Source organism: Pavona decussata, unplaced genomic scaffold (assembly GCF_977016875.1).
Source record: "Pavona decussata unplaced genomic scaffold, jaPavDecu1.1 SCAFFOLD_53, whole genome shotgun sequence".
Lineage (NCBI taxonomy): Eukaryota > Metazoa > Cnidaria > Anthozoa > Scleractinia > Agariciidae > Pavona > Pavona decussata.
In genome coordinates this window covers 4,975,193-4,988,817 of record NW_028145475.1, presented here as the reverse complement: position 1 = coordinate 4,988,817, position 13,625 = coordinate 4,975,193, and the positions used below count along the sequence as shown (strand labels likewise).

Here is a 13,625-nt window from a genome sequence, read left to right as displayed (position 1 = left end):
GTCAATATTAAGGAATCACTGGGAGATGCTCAATTAAGGCTGGTTTTCACTAGCGACGAAGTCGGAATCGGAGTCGGAGTCGTAATCAGAAGCGTAGAGCGTATGATCTAGTGAAAACAGCATTCCGATTCCGGAACGTAAGCGACGGAGTCTTAAGCGGAGTCGGAAGAAAATGGAAACGTTCTGATTCTTCTGACTCCGATTCCGTCGCTCTTATGACTCTGCTTACGACTCCGATTTTTGATTTTCACTAGGTCATAAGCGCTCTTACGACTCCGCTTACGACTCCGACTCCGTCGCTAGTGAAAACCAGCCTTTAAGCAGTTCTAACCAAATCATTAAGAAAGGAGCAAACTTTAAGTCTAGTGGCTTGTGAACATGTGTCAGAGGTGGTTTAAATTCATTGCCATTTTGCTAAACGACTTCAGAACAAATTCTAGAAGTTATTGTCCAGGGGCCAGATTGGCGAAGCCTTACTAAGTTAAGTATCCTATTACGTATTGTTATGTATCAAAAAATCTTTTTTTAGACTAACAGCAAGCAATATTATTATTGTTAAGAGACAATACTTGAATCTGGTCCCATGAGGACCAATGAGTGTCAAATGGATCTAACTGCCACAGTTGCAGAAGATGGAACTGAGCTGTTACAATCTGAATGGGAAGCATAATTCCTGGACAACTGTTTTCAATGGATGGCAAAAGCAGTGGTCCATTAAAACACCAATAAATTGAGAGCTTATGCTGGATGTGGTACAAAACATGACGAAAGTTGTCCATACAGAAGGTTTTGTGGATGTTACAAAATTCTGCCAAGGTCAAGCGGCAAGTTAGTACAGCCATGATCTTGATGGTTTGTTATTTTCCCAGAACATTGGTACATGTACTATGCAAAAGTAACAAAAAGTGAATCAACTGTCAGTTATTTAGAAAGAGAGGGCAGAGAAATTTGTGGAGGAGGTGGGAAGCACAGAATGCACACAAAAAAATGCCTTGATGAACTTTGAAAGATAGAGCAGGGTAGCCTAACAGTTTGTTAATGTAAATATCCAAGATAGCTTTTAATTGCTCCAATTATAGACCTGGACCCAGTTGTTCAAAGCCCGATTAAGATAATCTTGGATTAACGTGAAGTTTGATTTGAGTTTAATGACTAAACATCAAAGATTCTTCCAAAGATTTTGTCCCTCAGTTTTGACTTTGGACTTGTCTTTACCATTAGCTTAAAATTAGGTTTTAAAAACATTTTTAACGAGTGAGATGGAAACCTCGGTTCACTTTTAATCGGGGATTAGCGTTAATCGGCTTTTGAACAACTGGGCCTTTTGCTGGGGTGGGATTGTCATAGCCCTGCTAGGTTATGATCTATACTAAGTATTGTTTCTTAACAGTGACCTATTATTATGCCAACAATAGATGGGCTTTGTGAACCTGGCCCCAGATTTTGTATTTTCTTACTTCTAGGTATTTTAATTTTGTTTTAAAAAACACATGGAGCAAGGAGTAAAAGTGACCTAGCATTTTTGGACTTCATAAACTTCATGGGAACGATAAGAGTTTTTAAGAAATTTTCCCTCAACAATTTTTACACAATGATGTATTTTTCTTCCTTTTAGCTTAAGATTGTTTTATAAGAAAATGAAGGGAATGGTAAAAGAACAGCTTTTTTTTTTCATTCAAACTTGTTTCACAAGTTTGAAAATTTGAAGTGATTTGTTTTGAGGGCAGAAACATAAATAACACCTTTTTGCCCCGTACCCTTTAATTCCCCACTCCAACCAGAAACTCAGCAGTCAGTTGTATAGGAAATAAATATTTGGTTTATCAATGGAGTTGATAACTAAAGGGAAATTGGCCACCATAAAGAAATTAAAGTGCTGTTGTAAACCAACCATTTGTTTCTACTGCCCACTGATGCACCATCACAGTTTTTTTAGAAACTAACCCCCTTGCCATTTGTATAAATACTCTTTAATTAAGGTGAAAACTATTTAGAGCTATGCTACCCTGAGAAAATGCCAAATAATGCACTCATTTGTTGGTGCCATGTCCGTCTGTCTACCCAAACAATCCCACGATCTCTTACTTATACCAGTCTTCTCACAGTTTCTGGAGTGGGTAATTAACTATAGCAGTATGATCAGGATGTTCAAAGCCGCATCAACGAACTAAATGTAGGACATTAGTAAGGGAAATTTCTATTTTGAGCTTTTGAAGAACAAGTAAGATTTGCTATGAGAAAGGTGCTGTTTTCAGAGCCCATAGTGAAGCGTTGTAAGGGTATAATAGATTAACGACATCACTCTGCTGTGTTCTGAGTGTCTCTGATCCAAGGTAACAGGTTACCTTGATTTTAATTTTGTTGCGCAAATTTTGGATGGAGGTTTACTTCAGTCTTAAATTATTTGTTGCTGAATAGTTATATTTTGTACAATGATTAAAGTTTTATAATTTTTAATATGGATAGCTAGGTATGAGCTAGTAAGAATTAGTGTAGTAATGCTTCTTTTTTAATACTTTCTGAATTCCAATTTGGTGAATGTTCTTATAGTCCTGCTTACCTTAGGGTGACTGCTGTTTTTTATGAAGTTAGAACAGGTGCCAGGGTTTGGTTGCATAAAGCATCTTAAGGTAAGAGGGAATTTCTGCAATCATTCTCTGCATTCCAAAGAATTTTCTTGAGCGCTTTTCTGGATCATGGATCACTCCGCTAAAGATGGTTTAATGGGGATAAGGAACACAAAAGAGCAGAGAAAAACCTTTGGAATGCAGCAAACTCGCACAAGTTTATCTTAAAATACTTTATGCAACCTGGCTCAGGCCTTTAACAGTTCCAAACTTGGCCAGTGAAAGTCATTTCTCTGCTAATGGTGCAAAATGCAACCACTGGTTGAGTTTAAGCCTCAATAGTGACCAACAATTCTTCATCGAACGTACAGGTCGTGAGGAATAATTATGGAAATGATCACCGCAATGAAATGTCTTCAAATTCAAATTCTCCCAACTAGTACGATAAGAAATGGAGACAGTACAGTGAGGAGAATATGCCTGTTGATATCGGGGCTTAAACAGTTCAAAAGGTCTGGTATAGATTTTTGTAATTTTGACTCAAAGAGGGAATATTTGATGTGGAATAGGATTTCTGTTTCATCCACATGTACCCTACTGTAAGGTTACATACCTCGCGATACCTCGCGTTTTACTCAGTGCCTCATGAAAAAAGTATTTTGTTTGCAAAAAAAAGATTCACAGAATTAACTGTTGACAACCAAATACTGTAGGATTATACTTGTGACAAGACTAATTTCAATCAGACTAGTTTTAAAAATGTAAATAACCTTGAGGTCTTTATGTTTTGAAGTGCCTTGATGGTGAAACAAATTCTTCCAAATCATTTAGAAGAAATTCATGCAGGTCAAACAGGAGAATTCACCTGTTGATACCAGGCTTATCAAGGTGAAGTATTTTGTACAAGCAGGTGCTTTTAGTTACTAAATTTAGAAGGAGAAAAACTTCAATAAAAGTAGATTTAAATAACAAAGACTCCTGACTGTGAATATGACATTGTATTAAATAATCCTGCATTTCAATACTGGTTACATTTTAGTTTTAAGCCTTTAGGATACTAACAATCATAACATTTTATGAGATGACTGTAATTTACTGAGCAGTTTGCAGAACACTGGCAGTGTCCCTCTATTGCATGAGATGTCTGAAAGAAGACTGTGCTTTCCATTTGTCAGAACTGGCCCGACAGACCAGACAGTTCGCAGAAGGAATACGCAAATTTGAAGACCTGGTTGTACATTAGCCCTTTACAATTCTTCAAGTAACGCATAGCATTTTCACAATGTCTATGTTTGAAAATTTTGTGGAACAATGCCTTCAAAATTTCCCATTCCATTACCTGAGTGACCAGCATTTCTCTTCGGGTGATCAACTTCACTTACAGATAGCTGTACACTCATTTGTGAGAGTGAGCTGAGCTGGGGCATTATAAGGTGGATTTTATACACATCTGGGCACAGCTGTTCAAAGCCTGATTAAGTTAATCCTGGATTAACGTGAGTTTAATTACTGATCAATAAAGATTCTTCAAAAAGATCTTTGTCTCTTAATTTAGAATTAAACTTTTCTTTACCATTAGCTTAACATTACCTTTTAAAATCATTTTTAACAAGTGAGATGAAAACATTGGTTAATTTTTAATCAGGGATTAGCGTTAAATGACTTTTGAACAACTGGGCCCGGGTTGTTGGAGGTTCAAGGGATCAGTTGAGTGGTCTCTGCAGAGGTATCAATCCATCATTTCACTTTGTGGGGTCCCTGTGTAAATTCTCACTCTGAGCTTCCGTAGTGTGGAGAGTTGAAAACTTAAAGAGAAATTGTGTATCTTGCAAATACAGGTAACTGTATCATTCTCTATTTCAAAAGGGTTGATTTGGTTGATCATCATCCCGGACCTGGTCTGTGTTTATCTATCTACTTGCTTGTCTGTTCCTGATTAGAGATTCCTTTCACAAGTACTGAGAACAGACTTGACTGTTTGAATTTTACAGATTGAACTTCACTTATCTAGCTTTGTTTTTCTAGCTCTCCTCTCACTGATGATTTCATTTCAAGTAAATCAAAATCTTGTGATGAATGATCCACAAAGTCTTTTAGATCCTAATTCATTTTTGGAATGCTATCAGACATTCTGTTTTAAAGCGACTGTAGGAATAAACCATTCCAGTGTATCATGTTGCTAATATTCGAAAACTACCTCCTGTTACTACCTAACAAAATTAATTTATTACAATTCACCTAATTAAGTTCTTGTCAGTAGAAATTCCAATAAGCATAAAATAGACTGTTTTCATTCACGTGACTACCGGCCATATTGGTTTACTGAAACAAAAGAAAGTATTTGCCTAAAAATAGAGTTCAACTCCCAGAGGTTTACTTTGGGACACCAACATGGCCGCCATTTCTTTGTTTTGGGACACCACCATGGCTGCCGTGACGTCATGTGAAAATACTCTATACATTAATTTTGAAAAACATCTTGACAGAAAATGCCAATAAAAGAAGGGTTTTCAACAAGACTAGTGTAAGCGCATTTATTGCCTTAACATTAAAACTTAGCTGCATGTTTAATTTTTGAACAAAATCCTAAATGAACAAGAAATAGCTTATTAGCTATCTGACTCTTGTTTATTTAGTGTTTTGCTCAAACATTAAACTTGTAACTAAGTTTGTTACACGATAACCAGTCTCTGTGCGAAAAGAGGGGTTACCTGAAGTAATTTTGATTTCAAGACAAAAAGATGTACGTCAAATGCTTAATATCAGTGGCCACTTTGTGTCTATCTCAAGTATGTGCGTGAAGTGCATTATGCTACTTGTTTTCAATTTTATAGGTCTACAAAATATCTGTACATTGCTCTCAAATGTTGCACTTAGCATCAACTGTCACTTCTCCAAGTTACCTCAACTTCATCTGTTCTATATCTGTCAAAAGAATGACAGGTATCTTTAGTACAAGACTTGAAAAAACAAGCTGAGTTAAATCCCCCAAAGCCAGCCAGCTTTTATTAAAAATCACTACTGGTAACATCAAAACAGTATAATGTGTTTCTAACTGTTCAGTATTTTGCTGAAATGGGCTGCCTTCCCACAAAGAAGTTTTAATTAACATCTTGACTAGCTAGTGTAAATTCTCAGGTTCCTCAACATATTCAGTTTTCAAATTATACATTCAACTGTCATGTCTCCACCGCACATGGATGTGGGTACTATTGAGATAACAGATGCAACATTATTGAAATTTGTTCCACAGCTCAACTGACTTGTGAGCTCCAAAGGTGCAAGCCTCTGGGGGTGCCTGGGGCATGCTTCTCTGGAGAATGTTTTAATGAAATATCATAGCTTAAACAGTGTATTGTGTTGAAATGTGACCTAAAAATGAAGTTTTCAACCACTTCTATTTGAATGTATTCTGTCAAAAATAACTAAAAACATCTTGCTCCCCTGAAGATAGATTCAGGCATAAAACTTGCTGTTAAATGCAACCCTGAAATATCTTATAATATTTTATATATTATTTAATTATTTAGTATTTATCTGTGGAAGAGAAAGACATTGGTAGTGCATCACTAATATGTCTGTAAACTAACTACAATATTTTATTTATATATTTTTGAGTGCAAGTGACCTGTGTTCTGTGATGTCTTTGGTGTTTGTTTGTTTCCGGCTGTCAAGCGACAGCCAGAAACACCTTTGCGTTCACAGGCTACAAATCTTCCAAAATGCATGAAAATTTCTGCATACCTCTGTGTGCAAGTGGTTTCCTCCAGGGGAGTGACATAACCTGATCGGAACATTTCCCAGCCGGCTTGTGCTATCATTACACCATTGTCTATACAAAACCTAAAAAAACAACAAAAATTAACCCATATTTAAAAGGAACTACATAACAGCAAAACACTCTGTATTAGTGAACACCCTGTACTTAGAAAACTTCACATAATACCCTTGTGTGGGGTCTTAATAAAAAAAAGACTGTCTTACATACTTCAATACAGGATTAAGCAAAGTCACCCATGTTTGCTTTTAGTATAGAGTGCCAGAAATACATGGGCCAAACCATTGATCATTTTGCCATTCAATCTTGGTTTTGAGGCCATAGCTCATGATGAAAGATGACACTGGGTTACTGCACCTCCTGGTTTCAGACCGCTCTGAGCTCCGTTTTTTTCAAGCTTTTTTAAAAATTCTGACATACCAATTGACCACTCTAAATGTAGCAAAGAAAAGCCTTAGGATAGCCTAAATCATATCCCTTGACACCTAGCATTACATTTACCTTTCATCAGTTGCATAAAGTTTGGCTCCTCTCTCTTTTGCCATAATACCTGCAACACCCAAAAAAGATACATTAATGGACAAAAGAAAAAACAACAACAACAACCACAAAAAATCAACACTTAAATAGTTATTGTCTTCCTTGAAGAAACATGTGCCTCAAACAATTATATTATAATATTGTAACAGTTTACCCATCATTTCTTGTAATCTCTTGTTACCTAATGAAAAAATAATCCAAAAAACACACAATAAGTGAGATGGTGACTTGGATAAATGAATCAAAGAATAAGCATTCTCAAGTCAAAATAAAATTTAAAAAAAATTTTCTTGCATTTGACCCTTGGTGTTCAGCGGAACATGTGTCACACATTTGAACTCAGTTATACACATGTATTGCATCGCTCATCACAAGACCCACATAGCTTGATGGCAAAGCATCCAAACTACACAGTCAAACAACTCCCATTGGCAGGACTCAGAGTTTTTTCTGAGTTTATTTTGACTTGAGAATCAATGCTTCTGGTAATAGATCAAACACGAGGAAGAGTGTTTCCTCTGATTTCCAAACACCGAGAAGTAGGTTGGAAAAACGAGGTGCAGCCGAGTTTTTTTTAACCAACTTCGAGGCGTTTGGAAATAGGAGGAAACACTCGAAATCTTTCCAGTGTTTGATATAGCTTCTCAAACTATTGATAATTCTTGGAAAAATTCAAAGCAAAAGTTCACAAAATTTTATGATAACATTTCGAAACCTCCTTCACGGTAGTGATTTCCTTTGTTTTAATGAGTTTGAGAACATTAAATCAAAACAACCTATTATAAGTACCTGTATAAGTACAATATTATGTCCTGGTCAATGATATTGGAAGATGCAATAAATTAACAACCTTTTTCCTGGTTCCATTTGACTTGAATCAGATCTTTTAGACAACCTGCACACCCCAAAATTTCCTAAAGTCATGAATTCATAGAACAAGGGTACATCTAGCAGTGAGTACAGGATTCACTTACATCCCACTCCACCAACAATGAGAACTTCATCTGAACCACAGTGAGCCATTGCTCTTTCTGCAACAAAAAAAAATACGTCAAGTAATAAAGCTTAGTGCAAATAGCCTCCATGAGTCTGTGAACAGTGACCTCTCTTTGGCTAAAGCTGTGGCTATTTACTAACCATCAGTCATCAAAATGATGACAAAATAGCTGCCTAAAATAATAAACATATCACTTTATTCAAGTGTCAAATGAATGTCTTTAGCACAGAGCACTAGTTGAGGACACTCTCTAGGTCAAATATTTGGAATTTGGAAATTTTTGAGGAGAGGGGAAAACTGGAGTAGCCGAAGGAAAGCCTTGTGGAGCAAGAATGACAACCAACAACAAACTCAACCCACATGACGCTGAGTCCAGGAATCGAACCAAGGCCTCATTTGTAGGAGGTGAGTGCTCTTACCACTGTGGCATCCCTGCTCCCCCAGGGAGCAGTCTGTAGTAACGTGTGGGGAAAGCTACCTAGTTCCTGTAGGCAAGCTAAATCAACAAACATGAAGAAGAACTCAGTACCTGTTGTTTCGATCAGCATAGCAAAAACTGTTTCCTGAGAACAAAAATTATCAGAATGGAAACAATTAAAGTGGAAAAATGACCAGTACACAAACCTTAAATAATTTTACAGTATGGCAGACTGAAGGACCCACAAATAGCCTTGACTACCATACATTAACACCTCTTTGACACAAACACACAAGTCTCCTAAAGTGACAATTTGGATTAAAAGGTACCTGTCATAAGCATACAGTCAAGCACATTTCAACTATTAATAATTATTAAAAATAGAATCAGCCATCAAGGCAGACCTTCCTCCCCCCTTTGTATCCTATGCAACACTTGGTGCTTAAACAAACTGTAAGCTGTAGGGAATATATCTCAGTTTTCATCATTAGGCCCTGAGTAATTACCTAATCAACGCAGTCATGATATCCAAGTATGTGATCTGAAACCATAACACATTCAGTGGGGAAATCTAATGCTCTCAATTACTTTATCTCCTATGTGCCACCCTAATCTCAAGGATCTTTTGTACCTCATTGTTATTTTAAACATGGCCATGATTTTAGCAAACACTTCTTACCTGAAGAGAAAAACATAAATCCTCTGGTGTGCACTCTCCAGAGGCCAGCAGTTTAGGAGCCATGCTCTGACAAATGAAACAACACCATAACTTATTTAAATATTATTATTTTCAATGAACAGATCTTGACAATATGATACACTGTACAGCAGTTTACGATTGGTAATCAAAATGCAGATTACACAAAAATGAAGTAATCTGAGATCCCAGACTTCTGAAAGGTCTATGTTTGGTTATTAAGTCAAAACCACTGATTGCCAGTTGTAAGGTTAGTTTTACTGTGATCGTTTAGAACCCATAGACACCTGACAGGAATTTACGCAACATAGGGGAGCCTATAGTACGATGGAGAAGCACTGTGGCCAAACAACAGGATGGGTTGATTATTAAATCAATCGACAGCTGCTTTATAACAAAATATCAGGCTAACTCTTTCAAAAGCCACAACCCCTTCTGTTTTACCTCGGTGCACTGCACCAGTCTTGGAAAAGGACTGAAAAGCACTAAGTGAAATGGAGGCATCTAATCTCTAGCTCTATTCCTCTCTATGAGAGGAGGAAATAAGTAATCACAAATCCTTTTCTCAATGGCAATCTTATCAACTCTCTCCCTGAAACTTCTGCATTTTTGAAAGTCTGAATAATAATGACAGTAGGTAATGTGCACTGCTGAGTTAAAACTGTTGGCATTTCAGTGATAATCAACTACTTGAATTAGAAATCTTAATCAGATAATCATAGCTAAATCCTTACTTCAATGTATGACAGAATTCCTGAAAATGACACATCCATTCCTTTTACTGTATAAGGCAATTCAATAAGCTTCTTTCCCCTGCGAAAAAATATGTCAAAATAAACCAGAACTTAACATTTTATTCCCTATTACGTCAAACTGCAAGAATTATAAAATGCATACAATAATATTGGGACAATAGAAAAATTATCTATTTACTTATTGATTGACTCATTTGTTTAATATTTTGTACCTTTTAGCCATTTGTTCTATGTTATATCCAGGACTTGGATCATTTGAAAGCTAAGTACACAAAGTAAACACATAGAATTAATGACAAGCAAAAAATGAATAAAAAACTGGGCAACACAATCACCACCAACAAAATTTAGCATAAAATACAAATTGTTTAAATTAGTGAAACCTTAATAACTTAACATCCTGTTGAATTAAACTTGCAGCTTCTCTAAGAAGTCTCCCGCAACGAATGATGATAATGAAAAATGCAATTTCATTACTTGAGTTTGGAGCTTCAAAGTTTGCATGGTGATGAATGCCACAGACCATCAAGAAAACCTTTAAGTCCACAAATTAAAAAGATTAAAGATGCAAACTTAATTATTGTCTTTAACAGTACCTTAAGCACTCTTGCAAATCTATCCAGACAGTTGCCAACAGCAATATCAATAGTCTCTCCAAATATACGATAGCGTCGCTGCAAGTATGCTATGACCTGGGTGTTTCCGCCACTCACATACAGGACAGTAGGGTTAACTGCACCCGTCACAAGTCGACCCATCTCAATGTGTCCAATACAATGATTGACAGCCACTATAGGCTTCTTCCATAGTTGAGCAACTGTCCTGGCGACAACTGCTACAGACACTAGAGGGGCTCCCATACCAGGACCTTGGGATAACAAACAAGCTCTTATAAATTAATACAGCATACATTAAATATTAAAGCAGACATTATTTTCTGAGAGGACAATCAGAGTTTGAGATTTGGAGATAGGTGTATGAGGTATAGGTGTTAATGAAGCCTGCTCTTGAAGGAAAATGGCCTGTTGTAAAATTAAAAGGTCTCTCATATCTGCCGTCTTTTGACAACTTTGGGCAACCAGTCACCTTCACTGTAGTTAGTTGCCAAATAATATTATGTCTGCTTGCTGGCTACAGACTTCTCTCCTTACTGGTTTTCCCCATGTTTATGATTAATATCAAGATGTTAATATTGGATTTTCTGGAATTCATCTTAATGTTCTAATGGAGCAAAGACACATGACTATGGAGAAAAGCCTGGGTGTCACTACCATTATTTCATGGGCTGATCTCAGACTTGATTAAATTGACAACAATGTAATATTTACCTTTAGTGTAGCAGACACAATCAATCTCCTGGGGTGTAATGTTTGCCTCTTTCAAAGATCTAAAAGAAGAAATCATTCTTCATTAGGAAAATTTAAAATTATGATGTTGGCCAGGTAATTTTGCCAAATTTGAGAGTCTTGTCTTTTAAAATAGCGAAGATATTAATAGTTTCATTAAGACTGAACATTTGATGGACATTTGTAAGGAAACAGGCAAAGTTTGCCTGTCCTTCTTCATACAAATGTAGATGCAAAAATCCCTGAATTGGTGGAACTACATCTTCACTATTTTAAAAGACAATCTTGACTGTCCCTCAAACTTGACCTTTTGCAAATTTTAAGCTGCTCTTTCCAGCAGTTTCAGTGGTTTTCTGTTACCTGGCCCACATCAAAGTTTTAAATTACTGTGATAAAGGTTGATTATGATAATGCATAATTTCTTTCCTTCATCTCCCTCAGTCCCTTCTCACATCCTGTTCACCAAAGCAAAAATTGTGACATAAGAATCCAGTTCTAAAGTTTTCTCATTGATAATACGACAAATGCCACCATATTAAGGGGAATAATATACATGGCAAAAGTAAAACAATAAAAATGTTAGTTTGGGACCACATGAAGAGTCCACATTTCTGTAGTAGTGGGAGTCCGTAATAGCAGGAGGACTATTTCCTTACATTTCTTTGTAGCTTCAGCTAGGGATTAAGCTCCTGTCCTTAATAGCAGGGTGTCCATTATGCAAGAGTTAACTGCACACGTCAAATGGCCTGGCTGTTAAGGTTACCTTACACCTTCAGAGGTGTCTTCGGAGGTATCTCGCGTCCAAGTGATGTAGCGCGTCCAGTTTAAACTGTAGACACTTACACCCCTATATCAAATTAAAGCTTGAAGAGCTGACAATCAAACTAAACCAAGAATTTTGAAATAAAATGAATTGCCAAATTTTTAGCGCTGTTTTCTGGAATCAATTTTTTTCACTTAGAGGAGCCACTTCAAAGAGCTAAAACTCAAAGGGAATTTGTTCGTTTGCCTTCAAATTTGGACAGTAGCTAGTTTAACATATAAACAACAAAAAAGGTTTCTTCGAATTTCTTCTTCCGAAATTTTTTTCTCCAAGAGCGATTTTTGTACGATCACTCTATATGTTATTTTTTTCAGCCTATCTCGAAAATGTTCTACAGACACGTTTTTTTAGAGCTTTGGGTCCGGAAACTGAGGAGAAGATTAAATTAGCAAAAAACATAATTCGCTTTGACTTGTAGCTTTACAGCGGTTACCAATGACACGCGACCTATCGTCTTCAAAAGACTCCGATAAAGTTGCGTTTTGGTGGACGTCAATCAAAGAAAAGCCGTTGAAATTGTTTTGAATTCCGAGAAAATTTCAAGGCAACAGAACGAAGAAATTGAAAGTTTTATCCACTGACGGATGGTAAACTTTATGAAAGTTGATTTCCAAGACAGATTATCTAAAAAATGCGCATTGTTTAGACGAAGTCGTATTTTTTTATGAAACATTTGAAATCGCTACACCTGACAATTAAATCAGCGATGCGTACAAGTGAGCAAATTATCACGTGCAGTGAAAATCGAAATTTTTGAAACCTTTTATTTGCGCTTGATCGGGCTGGAAAATCAATTTAAATATGTTAAGTTTACCTTCTCTGCGAGATAAAATTCTTAGTTTCTTGCATGGTTACCTTGGAATCTTGTCAGAATTCAAAATAATTTCAACGGCTTTTCTTTGATTGACGTCCACCAAACGCAACTTTATCCGACTCTTTTGAATGCCGTAGGTCGCGTGTTATTGGTAACCGCTGTAAAAAGGTGATTCGGACGCTCGCATTTAGAGGTCGTGAAAAATTCGACAATTTATTTTATTTCAAAATTCTTGTTATAGTTTGGTAGCCAGCTCTATAAGCTTTAATTTGATATAGGGGTTCAGGTACCTACAGTTTAAATTGGACGCGCTACATCGCTTGGATGCGGAACACCTCTGAAGGTATAGGGTAACCTTAGTGCCGTTTTTATTTGTGATGACTCTCTCGCAATTTCTCAACTTCGATTACTCTATGTCCCCCTCCAAGAGGGGCAAATGGGAACTTTTCAAAGTCCTCTTCCTTTCATGCCGGTACCCAGGTATAGTACATAAGACTTACCTTCTCAAAATATCAATGATGTTTTCACGGTGATGTTTTGCAGTGTCTCTTGGTAAGAACCCTACAACGAGATTTCCCATAGATAAATTAACTCGAAGAGTACAATAATGTCTTCCACTTGAAATTACAAGCCGTAGAAATAGTTGTTTTGTCGCAAATTTGCCCACGCGCACTGACCTTGCCCGGGTGGTGTGATGTACGTAGTTCGCACATTGGAAAGAACAACGCCATCTTTGATTATACCAATGCCTAGTTTGTTTGCGCTACCTTCAAATCCAATGGCAATTGTCATGGTGAGACTTCAAAATTGAAAGATGAAGCAGAAAATATCCAAAAGCTTTCCAATCACTCTCAAACCGCCATCTTGTTTTTCCACCAGTGCCCAGTCTT

At 36.8% G+C, this 13,625-nt stretch overlaps 1 protein-coding gene across 1 annotated transcript; it reads right to left on the bottom strand.

Annotated features, from left to right (window-relative positions):
- Positions 1–4,360: 4,360 nt before the first annotated feature.
- LOC146480654 (putative tRNA N6-adenosine threonylcarbamoyltransferase) lies at positions 4,361–13,625 on the bottom strand. The gene is made up of 13 exons (XM_085109812.1): positions 13,413–13,625; positions 13,236–13,296; positions 11,081–11,139; positions 10,349–10,620; positions 9,965–10,014; positions 9,732–9,810; positions 8,980–9,045; positions 8,412–8,445; positions 7,860–7,916; positions 7,040–7,066; positions 6,847–6,895; positions 6,312–6,410; positions 4,361–5,492 (listed from the first exon to the last, which is right to left on the bottom strand). Exons 1-13 carry the CDS (start codon positions 13,525–13,527, stop codon positions 5,447–5,449), a joined length of 1,014 nt encoding a protein of 337 aa, XP_084965938.1. The 5' UTR covers positions 13,528–13,625; the 3' UTR covers positions 4,361–5,446.